This window comes from Chlorocebus sabaeus, chromosome 25 (genome assembly GCF_047675955.1).
Source record: "Chlorocebus sabaeus isolate Y175 chromosome 25, mChlSab1.0.hap1, whole genome shotgun sequence".
Classification (NCBI taxonomy): domain Eukaryota; kingdom Metazoa; phylum Chordata; class Mammalia; order Primates; family Cercopithecidae; genus Chlorocebus; species Chlorocebus sabaeus.
The window spans coordinates 43,660,652-43,675,419 of record NC_132928.1 but is presented as its reverse complement, the minus strand read 5'-3'; the positions used below and the strand labels follow the sequence as shown (position 1 = coordinate 43,675,419).

The window sequence follows — 14,768 nt, the reverse complement described above, 5'->3', positions numbered from 1 at the left end:
TCATAATCTTTCTCAGAGCACCTATTAAAATTTAATTATTTGTGTAACCCTAAAGTTCTGCTTCATCCCTAGTTAAGCTTTATGAGGGCAGATGTCTTCTTATTGCCGCATTCCTAGTGCTTAGCATGACATTTAATACATTAGAGACTATTAACGTATTATTTGTTGGATGAAACTGAACCAAATTAGTTACTTTCCAGATGGATTAAAGGGAGTTTCATTTATAGAGGGAAACAGAACAATGATTCTCTGGAGTAGATGCTACTTCCATAGAATGGAGGCTGATAGTAAAGGAAGTTCTCCAGGATATTTAGATGCAAAAGAAAACTACAACCCAATATCCCTTTTCAACATAGTTGCAAAAATCCTCAACAAAATACTAGCAAACCAGATTCGACAGTATATTGAAAAGATCATTCACTCTGATCAAGTGGGTTGCATTCCAGGGATGCAAGGATGTTTTAACATACACAATCAATAAATGTGATACATCACGTTAACAGATAGGACAAAAATCATATGATCATTTCAATAGATGCAAAAAAAGCATTTGACAAAATACAACATTCCTTCATGAGAAAAACCCTCAACAAATTAGGGATAGAAGATACATACCTCAACACAATAAAGACTACTTATGATAAATCCACAGCTAACATCATACTAAACAGGAAAAAGTCGAAAGCCTTTCTCCTATAAGGTCTAGCACAAGATAAGGATGCCCACTTTCTCTACTTCTATTAGACATAGTATTGAAGTCCTAGCTAGAGCAACCAGGCAAAAAAATAAAAGACATCCAAATTCGAAAGAAGTCAAATGCTCTGTTTGCAGACAGCATAATCTTATATATAGAAAACCTCTAAAGACTACAGCAAAAACTCTTAGAAATGATAAACAAATTCAGTAAAGTTGCAGGATACAAAATCAACATACAAAAATCAGTAGCATTTCTATTTGCCAACAGCAAATTATCTGAAAAAGAAATCAAGAAAATAATCCCATTTACTGTCAGCCCATCATATGTGTTGGTTCCACATCTGTGGATTCAAACAACTGCATATCAAAAATATAATATTCATTGGATGGGGAATCCGTGGATACCTAGGGCCAACTTTGTATCCATGGGTTTCTCAAGGCCTACTGCCAGGCTTAATTAAGCATCTGCAGATTTTGGTATTCACAGAGGGTCTGGAACAAATCCTCTGGGGATATTGAGGTACAATAGCTATTCAAAAAAAAAAAAAAAAAGATACGTAAGAATAAATTTAAACATCAGTGAAAGAAATTGAAAGGAAACAAATAAATGGAAAGATATTTCATGTTTATGGATTGGAAGAATTAATACTATTAAAATGGCCATACTCCCAAAACAATGAGATTCAATGCAATTTCTATGAAAATACCATTGACATTCTTCACTGAATAAGAAAAAAAAATCTAAAATTTGTGTGGAACCACAAAAGACTCTAAATAACCAAAGCAGTCTTGAGTAAAAAGAACAAAGCTTAAGGCATCAGACTACCTTACTTAAAAATATACTACAAAGCTGTATTAATCAAAACAGCATGCTGTTGGCATAAAAACAGACACATAGACCAATTGAGCAGAATAAGGAGCTCAGAAATAAATTCATACATTAACAGCCACCTGATTTTTGACAAAGGTCCCAAGAACACATATGGGGAAAGGATAGTCTCTTCAATAAATAGTGCTGGGAAAATTGGGATGCCCACATGCAGAAATATGAAACTGGACCTCTATCTTTCACTGTATACAAAAAACAACTCAAAATGGATTAAAGAGTTAAATGTAAGTCCCAAACTATGAAACTACCAGACGAAAACACACACTTCATGATATTGGACTTGGCAAGGAGTTTTCTGGATAAGACCTCAAAAGCATTGGCAACAAAAGCAAAAATAGACAAATGGTATTATATCAAAGAAAAAGCTTCTGCACAGCTAAGGAAACATTCGATAAAGTGAAGAGACAACCTACAGAATGGGAGAAAATATTTCAAACTATACCTCTGATAAGGGGTTAATATCCAATATATATAAGGGACTTAATAGCAAAAAATGAAAGAGCACAATTTTAAAATGGACAAAAACCTCAGCAGACATTTCTCAAAAGAAGACATGTAAATGGCCAACAGGTATATGAAAAAAGTCTCAACATTACTAATCATCAAAGAAAGGCAAATCAAAACCACAATGAGATATCACCTCACTCTAGTGAGGATGGGTATTACCAAAAAGACAAGAGGTAACAAGGATTGGCAAGGATGTGGAGAAAAGGGAACACCTGCACACTGTTGGTGGGATTGTAAATCAGTATACCCATTATGAAAAACAGAGGTTCCTAAAACAATTAAAAATAGAACTACCATATGGTTCAGAAATCCCACTACTGGATATATATCCAAAGGAAATGAAATCAGTATGTCAAATAAATCCACGTTTATCGCAGCACTATTCACAACAGACAAGATATGTAATCAACCTAAATGTTCAACAATGGATGAATGAATAAAGACAATGTAGTAGATATACATAATGGAGTACTATTCAGCCATAAAAAAGAATGAAATCCTGTCATTTATGACAACATGGATGAACCTGGAGAACATTAAACTATGTGAAATTAGCCAGGCACAGAAAGAAAATACCACATGGTTTTACTCATGTGAAATTTTAAAAAGTTGATCTCATAGAAGTAGTGAATAGGACAGTGGTTACCAAAGACAAGGGAGATGGGGAGTTGGTCAATGGGTACAGTTACAATTAGAAAGGAAGAATGAGTTCTGGTGTTCTATTGCAAAGTAGGGTGACTACAGTTAACAACGTACTATTGTCTATCTCAGAATAGCTAGTAGAGAGGAATTTCAATGCTTTCACCACGAAGAACTGATAAATGTTTGAAGTGATGGAAATGCTAATTACCCTGATTTGATAATTACACAATGTATACACGTATGGAAACATCACATTGTACCCCCTAAATATGCATAATAATTATGTGTCAATGAGAAAAAAAACAACTGTGTGTCTGGGAGGTGCAGGGTGGGATTGAGTAGCAAATTCCTGTACATCAATCACAGAATGTGAGGAGTAAGAGGAGATGACATAATGTGATCCTGTACATTCATTATTTACATATCAAGTATTATTGAACATACATTATGTGACAGGTATGTTTCTAGCCATCATTTAACTATAATTATGAACATGTATGGTGTGGCAAACACAAAAATGCATCAGTAAGAAAGATATGATCTCAGCCCTCAACTTCCTGCATCTGTGGAAGACAGATACTAAACAAGTAATTTTCAGCGTGATGAGGATTATGTGGATAAAATAACATCCTGTGGGATGGTATATTTCAGATTCGATCTCCTCAAGCATAAATCTGAGCCCTGAAGAGTAGGACTGTAGAGATGAGTGGGGAATTTTATATACATTTCTCACCTAGAGATTATACGATTTGAATTGTCAATTTGCACTCCCTGAAACTGAGTGTAAGAGGAAGAGTAGCAAGAGACAAGACAGGAACTCTATATGGGCAGAGGACAAACTATGCAAAGCTCTGAGAACTTTGAGGAAGTTTGGACCTCATTACCAAGGCAATGGAAGAATCCTAAGGAGAAATATGTTATAGACAGATTTCACTTCCAAAAAATCCCTCTGACAGAGTGAAAAATGAATTGAAGAGGCTGCTGTATTCATAAAGCCCTGTAAATGCAGGGGCCTGGTCTAGCATGTGGCAGGGGGATGGGGGGAGGAGGGGAAGAAAGAACCCAGGAGCAGAATCATGGACTGGTGCATTTCTGGATGAAGCAAATTAAGAATAAAAACAACAATGTTATTCTTAGTGGAATTCTTAAAGAACAGCCTGCCGTTTATAAAGTTGAAGAGTTTATAAGTAATAATTTCTCAAAACAGATTTGAAAACGGGCTTAGAAGATGAGAAGTTTTAGCATTTCAGCATCTGTTGAAAATTAATTCCATTAAACTCTGTAAAGTTCTTCACTTGAAGTAGTGCTACCACTCAGAATGCAAACATCTTAACTTGGGGAAATACTCTTTATTTAATTCTATCCATGTGGTGGGGAGGTATCATGTTATATTAGTGGTTCTGAAAAGTCCAATGTGGCTAGACCACTGAAAACAAGGGAGAGCATTATACAAAATAGGGGGTTTTCATAGGGCCAGGTCATAAAGGACTTTGTTGACCACATTAAGAAGTCTGCTTTTTATCCTGTAACAATGAGAAATCAGTCAAAGTTCTAAAAATGGAATAACAAATAGAACTACAGTTTGAGAAGAGCACTCTGGCTATAAAATGCAAGGCTACTTGGACCAGGACAAGAATGGATTCTGAGAGACCAGTATAAGGAATTGTGCTTGGCTGTGAATTACAGAGTTGAAATATGGCGAGTTAAACAAAGTACTTTTGTTTTTCTCACTGAGATGGCTGGAGGTAGGCAGTTGTTGCATTGGTTCAGCAATTCAAATATTTTCAGTTCTTTTGAACCTTTACAACATGGTTGTTTGGTGATCATGCAGTATCTGCTCACCCCTAGCATAACTAGATGCTGTTCTAGATGCAACAACAGAGCAGGAAACTAGGAAGGGCAAAGCATTGCCCCTTTAGAAAAGAATTAAGACTTTCTTACAAGCCCCACAAAACCACATCCACCTACATCTCATTGGTCAGAACTGTCATATATCACTCCATCTACTTCATCTGCTCTCTGCAAAAGAGGCTGGGAAATGTAATTTGTTTAGCACATTGACAACCCCAACAAGATTTGAGTCTGTTAATCAGAAAGAAATCAGTAATTTTGGGTAGGCACCTACAACCAAGAAGAAAAAAAGCATTAAGTAAATGGTATTGTAGCTCAAATTAGAGTGAGGGAGATGAGAGAAAAAGGTGTATTCTGGAAATAAGTACAGTGGAAGTATTAGGACTTGGTTGTAGATTGGAACACAAGGAAGTGATGAAGAAGGAATCAAGGATGACTCTTAGTTTCTGGCTTATGTGACTAATTCGCAAATTCATCACCTAGATGCAGAGAATACTGGAAAAAAAAGAAACAGGTTTTGAGAAATAAGACAATAGATTCAGTCTGAATACATGTTGAGTTTTAAGTGGTTTTCAAACATCCAAATGGAGATGTTTATTTGATAATTGCATTTAGGAATCTGGAGCTCAGAAGAGAGTCTAGGCCGGAAACGTAAATTCTGGAGTTATTGGAGTGTAGACAACTCTTAATTCTGCCCAAAGTACAGGACATATGGACAAAACACAGAGTAAAATAGGTCACAATCACTTAACACAGGTAAGATCTGGACAGTCTGGGGTTTGAACCACTCAAGAACATGTTAATACTATTACTGCTGCTACTGTTTTAAATCTAGTGATTATAAACTTTGGGGTGGGGGCAGTGAGCATGCCAAATTAATCTTTGTATTCATGGTGACTGACATATATTAAATAACCAATAAGTAAGAAGACTGAAATTTTATAATTGGTTGAGAGAATCAAGAAATGATTTATGGTTCTCACAAAATGAACTTGAGGACAATATAACTCTGATGGTACTTCAGCATGCTCAGTTGGGGGACTATGAGGAGCAAGAAAGGACTGAGCTTGTTGACGGATTTGAAGTCTAGGTTACATATAAGTATGTTAAAAGTAAATAATGACAACGATAGATTTAGACCATATTGTGGAAGCCTTGGAAACCATGATGAGTTTTTATTTAATTTTAGGAAAGCAGATTTAGGAAATTTGGGGAAGCAAATTTTAATAATACCAACAGCTGGGGTATAAACACTGTAGCAGTAGTAACTTTTTAAAAATCTTTAATTGTAAAATAAAACATACGGAAACACACAAAAAAGTGTATAATATATCTCACTGATGCCACACACGGATCCTATTAGGTAAATAATGTTGGTATCCCCATTTTAGAGGTTTGCTCAAATACATGAAGCTAATAATTGTTGACACCAGCATTCAAACTTAGACTCCAGATCTTCTGCTATGAGTCACCGTTCTAAACTATGTGCCTTATTAAGGAAAAACAAACCTGCTAACCCCTGGAGCTGTCCAACAGCTATTTTGGCTGCCTTGTCAAATATTAAGCTGGAAGCTTGAACTATGAAAATGTCATAGAAAACTCGAATGGTCATTGTAAGGGGAATGTGTTTTAAAGGAATTACCAAAGTTGGTAGTAGACTAAAGAATCTTAATGTTTCTTCCCAGTGTTTAGATTGTTTGACCTTCTCTTGAGAAAGGTAATTTTAGAAGTATAAGTAACAAAAGAGGAAGTTACTCCCATCCAGACATAACAAATGTGTTTTATACAGAAATTATCTCCAAGTGTAACTATTTTTTCTTCTGCTTAGTCATTGTTTCCTCTCAAAGCTCTTCATGGAAAAGATGATAGCAAAATTCCACAGTATTTACACATTGCTTTTGTAGAAACTATTGGTATTTAAAGATACAAAAACATAGTAACATGCTAAGTCCCTCTCGAAAAAGAAAAGTGGTACAAGTTGGGTTTGGTTTTTATTGTTTTCAAATCTTTTAGTCAAGTAAGACTGTTCTAATTAACTGAGTTCGATCTGTTGTTCTATAATTACATGGTAATGAATTACCATTTACTTCATTATCTCTTATGTGCATGATCCATCCCTTTTGAAAGTGTGTCAATGAGAAACGGTAATGACATCTAGGAATTATTTCACTTTTCTTGTTCTAATCGATTTTTATGTGAATGTGAATTTGTGTTGGATTTTCAAGTTTTTCTAACGAGAAATATTTTATGAAATAGAGGGTTTATTATTGTTTTTTATTCCCTTTAAATAGAACCACCTCACATTAATGGATCTGAAGAACATGAAGAGATATCAGTAATTGTTAATAACCCACTTGAACTTGCCTGCATTGCTTCTGGAATCCCAGCCCCTAAAATGACCTGGATGAAAGATGGCCGGCCCCTTCCACAAACAGATCAATTGCAAACTCTAGAAAGAGGAGAGGTTCTTAGAATTTCTACTGCTCAGGTAAGTGTCAAAGTTCACACAATTATTTTAGGTTAGGTCAAACTTTTCATTTGCTAATATATGAGAATTGTTAAAGAAATCACATCTTTGAATCCTTATGTATCACAGCTCTGTGTAACTTGAGCAGGATAGATTAGTCCTATGATATGCATGATTGGGTAACTTAATTAAAAGGAAGACAAAGCAGTATCATATTAAACTCTGAAGAAAGCAAGATATCTTTCCATTAACTTTTGCAAGTTTTCACAGTGCTATAAGTGTTAGTATATTTCCCAAAGTTCTTAATTTGTGCTATATGGCCCTTAATGGAACTGGCAAAAAGCAATCTGACATGCACATATATAAGGTTTCAAAGAACACTTGATCTCCAAAATGAACTAGCAGATATGAAAGTCTGAAGAGACAAAATTTTTCAAATAATGATCAGTTCAATAAAACTGACTGGTTTAGTTTAAGGAAATGGATCTGAAATGTGAATATATTAAAAGAGAAGTATGCCTGGGATGTCTTATTGTAGCAATCTTCTATTCTGCTAATAAAGGCAAACCTTATGTTGTAATTATTCTCCATCTGAGCCCCAATGCCATCATTTATAAACTGGGGATAAAAATAATAGTCATGCCTCATTCATACACTGAAGTATTTAAAGAAATATTCCAACATTAATGTGCCACAGGCATGTAGTAAATGCTTTAAAAAATAAAAAGGATTGTTCCTGCTGTTGCTGTTGTTGTTACCATAATCATCATTCCTCTGAATGTAGAATAACAAATTATTTGATCATATTTTGTTTGCATTTTTCACTGGAATGGAAGAAAGGGAACCGGAAGAAGAGAGCTAAGGATTATAAACTGTCTACTGTGTCCTGTTGTGTTCATATCTGGGCTATCTATCCTACCCATTCCCCTCATGGCAACTCTGTGAGACAATGTGTCTATCCCACAAATCGCAGAGAGATTAAGTACTTATCTGCCAAGTATTCACTGTTGCTCAGTGACGGAGCTAGGCCTCAGTCAGTCTGATTCAGAAGCCTAGCCAGTGCATCTCAGCACAGTGCATTTCTAGTGTCTTGGAGCACATACCTTCCATTCCCCTTTTTTCTCTCCATTTCAAACATTGCAGTAACTTAGAGTCAGGTTAGACTAAAACCATATACTGAATCAAAACTCTGAATGATATAATTTCAACAAACAAAAAGTAGGCAAAAGAATTTTGTGACATTAGGAACAGCATGGAGACAGGAAAGTATGTAGAATAGAATAATGAATATTAAAAAAAAAATGACAAATAAAGCTTGAAAGGGAAGTTAAGGCCATTACTATAGGTCTTAAAGGCAAGAACAAAAAGGCGGGTTGTAACAAAACAAGATGAAGTTCTCATAGAACGTTAAATGATGGCCAGATTTCCCATGTGTTCTAGCTATTGTGGAGAATCCATAAGACCTAAGATATATGACATGTGTCAGCCTTCAAGAAGGTGCTCGATGTCTAGGGGAGAAAAATGACTATACATAAGATACAATTGGATATGAGTCAATAATAGAACCATTAAAAACAATATGGAAGTGGAAAATTAAATATGATCAAGTCCCCAAACTGATTTTTGTTACTCTGCTCCTCTGTTTTCATAGCGTTTTGTATATACTTCTGTAGTAACACTTACTGCATTATATTTTGCTTATCTCAACTTTGTTTTTTTGTGTATTTATCTGCAACATCTACTTATGCCTGGTACATAATGGATGTGGATGCTTTGCAAATTGCAAATTGTGTGGTATAGACAAGAATTTCCTAAAACATCTTTTGTCAAACACTACTTCTGTAATTTATCCCAAGAGGGGAGGGAACTACTCTATGACTAATAGATTTAGAAAACTTTGTATACTGTACTCTCCTTGGTGAGCCATAATGTACGTCCACCTCTGCAAAATCTTCCTCTAAGATACATGCTTAACTATAATTTTTCTGACATTCTATTAGTAAAACAAGACTTTAGAAACTAACTACAGGTGATGTCTGTGGGTAGCCAGAAGGGCAGAAGTTGTCAGGAAATATTTTGTGGAAGAGGGAACATTTAAGAGCAGTCCTGAATGATGGTTCAAGTTTGGCTGAGTTAAGACAAGTGAGGGGATGATATCCATTGTGAATGAACAGCGTTGGTAGAGAAGAGTTAGTTTTAGAGATTTTAAAGATATGATGAGAAATTTAGAAATTATTTTTAGGAAACAGCACATCATTTTAAAATTCTTTATTGAATAATGATGTAAGCGTTGTTCTTCTAAAATCGTATTTAAGTGTTTTTCCAAACATTCTAGTCTCAATGTTTTTGAAAGGAGTTTTTGCAGCCTATCAAAAAGTGTTTCCATAACCTGTAAAGTCAGTTTGAATGTAAGAATTTTTTAAATGCCAATATTCTGGGAATGTTCAAGTACTAAAATAAATGAGAACAGGATATTTCTATTTTTCCAAAATACATTTTTTGCAGTAGTAAAAGCATCTGTTTTCCAGAGTATCCTCTACATGTACATGATTACGGGTTGTGTCTACACAATGTCAAACATATGAATGAACCCTAGCGTTCCATGGAAACCATGCTTGGGGATTTTTAAAGTAATGATTTTGGTTTTAGTTAGATAATTATAGATCCTGCTGTCAGTCTGACCCTATTTCTAACACATTACATAATATAACTCTTTTGTTTCACCATGTATATCAAAGGTAGAGTCAAGATGAGATATTATATATTTGATTTTAATAGCCAGGTATTTTATTTATCTGTTTACTTATTTGACATTTAATTTTCTTGAGAAAGGCTTTGTTTTGACTTTTCAGTCTGCAATTTAAACCCATGAATATTTGTTACTTCAATGAACATTGAGGATATAGCCTATCACAAATGATGCTAGATCCTATATATATCTACCTTTTCAGATATCATTAAATACACTTAATATACAAACATTCTTACATCAATACCAAAATCCTGTTAAAACATAGGTTTGCATATAATGTAGATAACAACCTATGCTTTCTATCAGAGTGCTAATTATAGTGTTAACAGTTTGCTTTAATTATCTTGTTTTTGGTCTGGGGTTATTTACATTCATTCTAGTGGATATTTATTTTAATAACAAAAACTAACATGTTAACATTGTGTAATTCATTATTTGGGTTTTGTAGGTGGAGGATACAGGAAGATATACATGTCTGGCATCCAGTGCTGCAGGAGATGATGATAAAGAATATCTAGTGAGAGTGCATGGTAAATTTGGCAAAAGCTCCTACCGTCTATCATACACACAACTGATTAGAAAAACCTGGGACAACACTACAACACATCACAAGATATGTTTATAAGTTAGGGAATATATATTTTGCAAATCTGATTCTTATATTTGACTAATCAAATGCTGTTGGGGGCAGTTCATGGATTTTTTTGAGTTATTTGATTAGTTTCTGCATTAATAATTTGTATTCATTGGTTTAAAATAATAGAATATAAACTATGATGAAGAAAATTTAAAAATCCAGAATCTCATCAAAGACTTTTTTGCATATAAATGTTTTGTCACAAAAATATGATAGAAAATGTATGTTTATATAGTTTACCTATAGAATTTAACTTGCTGTTATCTCAATACTTTGGTGAACATTTTCATGTCAAGAAATATATTTTTATAACATAATTTTTAGTGATTGTATAGTATCCCATTTTACTCCATATTTTTGGATGTTCAGGCTATTTCTATATTTTTACCAATATAAACAGCCCTGCTGTGGATAACTTTGCATACACATGTTAGCCCATTCCCTTTGAGAAATTTCTGTAAGTGCCCTTGCTTGGTTACAAACACACACACACACACTCTTCTAAGGATTTTGAAACTTATTGTCAGATTACTTCCTAGAAGAATTGGGCCAGTTAGACTCTGTCCAATATGGTTTTGACATTGAAATAGGAATTATTCTTCATGGGGAGGAATAATTTAAAAACTAACAGAAGATCTTTGGTTCATTCTCATAGCCTGAATGACTAGGCAGTGCAAACTATCTGGGATTTAAGTGCCCCCATCATCCCCACATACAAATTAAACCTGCCATTAATTGACATGCAAATTCTGCTTAAAAAAAAGAAAAGAGCCACATGAAAAAGACTTTCAGTATATTATGATGGGCACTCTCTGATTCAGTAATTTTTAAATCTTATGTTCAGATAAAATTATTACCAAGTTTATAACCTGGACAAGGGATCCCTTCTTTGTGCCTCCGTTTCTTTACTGTCAAATGGTGAAAATAATGCAATTTTATTACTTCTATCATTCATGTGGTTGTTGAAAGGATTTCTTTACTTAGTGTACATGAAAGTGCTAAATAAGGTAAAAAAAAAAACTTCCATTTGTAATTATCTAGGCTATAAATTAAATGAGTAATGTTTTAATTTTATGACTCTTATTATTTCATATAGCAGAACCAACATTTTTTGGTTACCTATGATAATATAGATCATGTTACAGCTCATTTTTTTAAAGCTTTTGTTGTATTTGTTCTCATACCCAGTACCTCCTAATATTGCTGGAACTGATGAGCCCCAGGATGTCACTGTGTTACGGAACAGACAAGTGACATTGGAATGCAAATCAGATGCAGTGCCCCCACCTGTAATTACCTGGCTCAAAAATGGAGAACGGCTACAGGTAAATTTTTTGATAAGCTCCACAAATTCCTTTTTGAGATTAAAAAATAAAAAATCAGCTCTAGGGGCTTTGCTAGGTACACAAAACCAAGTAACATCAGGCTACTAATTATTCAACATTGCAGCAGTAAGCACAGGGTTTTAAAATTAGCTTTATTATTTGCTTTATTATTTGCCTTTGCCAGGGTAGTTAATAGTTGGTCATGGGTCAAAGAAAGGTATTTAGATTCATGACACTCTGGAAATTTGCCAAAGTATGTATTTCCTTGTGCCCTTGCATTGAAGTCTGATTTGAAATACTCACCTATTAAGACAGAAGAAACCAACAAAGTCTCAAAATAACTGCCACATCTCTAGGGAGAATGCTTCTTTTACTGAATTTCCCTTGTCTAAGCTTGGACCTCATGAGTGACCCCAAAGATACCAGGTGTCTGAGACTGGAATCCGTGAAGAAGCAGTTACTGGCTGTCCAAAACTTGCCATGCTCAGATGATACCTACCTGCTGTCATAGAGTGTCAAAGGCCAGGATCTTCAGTAGCCTTTTAGAGACTACTGAAAGCTTTGACTGTGAATGTTTTGATTGTGATTATCCTAGTGATTTTTTTCTTCTTTGTTCTTCCTCATCCTCTTATTGTAACCTATACTTTGTTTCTAATAGTTAATTACAAAAGGAGATTATGTCCCCTAACATCTAAGACATAAAGACTTCCACCACCACTAAACCACACAAACACCAAACATGGAGGGGCTGGGTTCTAAGAGTTACTAACATGCTAAATCATCATGCATATCACTTAACCCTCCGGTACTTCAGTTTCTCTATTTATTGTGTGCCTACTAGAATACCAGGTGCTATGATTGCACTGAAAACAGGCTTTACCCTCAAGGAGCTCACACACTATCTGAGAAGACAGGTTACTCAAAGATTATAGAATGGATACCACTAATAAATTGTATATTAGAAGGATGTGTAGAAACAGAGATGAGAAGCAAAGAACCCAGACTAAAGGGTAAGGAACAGCCCATGGAAGTCTCTAAAGATGAGCTCAGTTTTAAAGGATCAGTATATACTGGGTGAGGCCGGAGAAGAAAGTGATTCCAATTACAGGTAATGGCATGTACAAAGCTATTACAAGAAAAGGAAGGCTGCTGGTCTGAGAACTGCAAGTAGCTTGGTATACCTGACATAGATCTTGGTTAAAATCTTTGCTGATTCCCCATAGATTTCAGGATTCTGGTTAAACCACACAACTGAGCTCACAAGCCCTTTCATGCTCTGACTTTGCCTCCATAGTCTGATCTCCCATGTGTGCACTTTACTCCAGACCATTAGGGGTAAAGGTAAAAACTGAGTGAATGTTGATGATGGAGAAGTCTAGGTTGATCCCAGGTTGACGAAGTGATGGCAATCCTAGGAAAGGGTAAGTTAACTAGTGATGAAAAATGAAAAAAAGATGAGTTCAGGTTTAGACATTTTGAGTTTGAATTACCTATATTTTCCAAGAGGAGATTGTAGAAATCATTTAAAAATATTGGCCCGTATTTCATCAAAAAAGTCTTTGGTTTCATGGTCCATATTTACTTAAAAAAAAAAAAAAAAGGCGGCCTTTGATGTAATCATCATGGTATAATCTCTTGTTGAAGTCATAAGTTTGTAGGAGGTTGACTAGAAAGCAGAGTATGAGAGTCCCAGTTAAGTGAAAATAAAGCTTTAGGCAATAGTAACAATTACAAGGTGAGCATAGGAAAAAAGAAGATGAATGAGACTGAGCAGGAGGACTCAGAAACAGGATTAAAAGTAGGAAACACTGGTGTATTAAAAGTCAAGGAAAAGGTCGGGGGTGGTTAACAAAGGCCACAGAAGGTACAATAAAGTTGTGTCCATTAGCTTTGGTAATACATATAGGTAATTAAAGACCTGAGCAATGGTTCTTCAAAGAGTGATCGAAGTAGAAGGCAGGTTACAGTTGTTTGGAGAGTAAATGGAAGAAGAGGAAGTAGAAGCAAGCGTGAACTGTTCTTTAAAGAATATGTGTATTTGCTGAAAGAAAGAGATTGAAGACAGAAGAAAGAGAAAGATCAGTTTATATGACAAGTTATGTTGGATAGGGGAGGTATGAGACCCAGGCATAGTTGAATGGGTTAGCCTTGTCGAGAAGGGTCATCCATTTTCTGCAGAGATGAGGAAATAGAAAAGAAGGTTGCATTCATACCCAAGGTGGGAGGAGGGGAGAACTGCTGGTGTGGGGCTTTAATTTTCTCAGTGGAACAGGAAGTGAGATTATCAGCTAAGAATGAGGTTCTATCAGGAGACAAGTTAAATTTGGAAGAATTATAGGTGGTCTGTGGAAGGAAAACCAGAGAAAATTGTAATGAGACTTAATAAGTTAGCAGAAAGTACTGATATTCATGGAAGAGAAACATTATGGGAATCAATCTGAGCCAGATGTGGTGGTTCACGCTATAATCCCAGCACTTCGGGAGGCCAAGGCAGGATTGTTTAAGGACAGGGGTTCAAGACCAGCTTAGGCAACATGGCAAGACCCCACCTGCATAAAAAAAAATTAGCTGGGTATGGTGGCGCACATCTGTAGTTGTAGCTACTGAGGATACTGATGTGGGAGGATTGCTTGAGCCCAGGATTTTGAGATTACAGTGAACTATGATAGCACCACTACTGCAGCAGGGGTGACAGAATAAGAATCTGTCTCTTAAAAAAAAAAAAAAATCATTCTGAAAGTTTTTATTAGCCTAAAACTCTGCTATACCCATATAAAAGTTAAAAATTAAAATATTTTTTATAGAACTTACTGTACATATTTAAGAAATCGCTTATTCTCATCAAAGGTAACATAATTTTATCACTAACAGCCCCAATAGAAAGGGCTAGAGAAAATGTGTGAACTTTTAAAATAAATGGACCTGAACTGCATATTTTACTTCGAGCAATATTTTATTAGAAAGATATATGTATCTGGGACCAAGCTCATACGGTAGAGAAA

At 35.2% G+C, this 14,768-nt stretch overlaps 1 protein-coding gene across 8 annotated transcripts in view; it reads left to right on the top strand.

The window, feature by feature from the left end:
- Positions 1 to 14,768, top strand: part of HMCN1 (hemicentin 1) — a 454,658-nt gene that overhangs the window by 363,142 nt on the left and 76,748 nt on the right. For all 8 annotated transcript variants that reach the window (XM_073011674.1, XM_073011672.1, XM_007989160.3 and 5 more), the window contains 3 exons: positions 6,877 to 7,073; positions 10,253 to 10,334; positions 11,630 to 11,766. In XM_073011674.1, the coding sequence (XP_072867775.1) occupies positions 6,877 to 7,073; positions 10,253 to 10,334; positions 11,630 to 11,766 (416 nt within the window). The remainder of the gene's footprint in view (positions 1 to 6,876; positions 7,074 to 10,252; positions 10,335 to 11,629; positions 11,767 to 14,768) is intronic.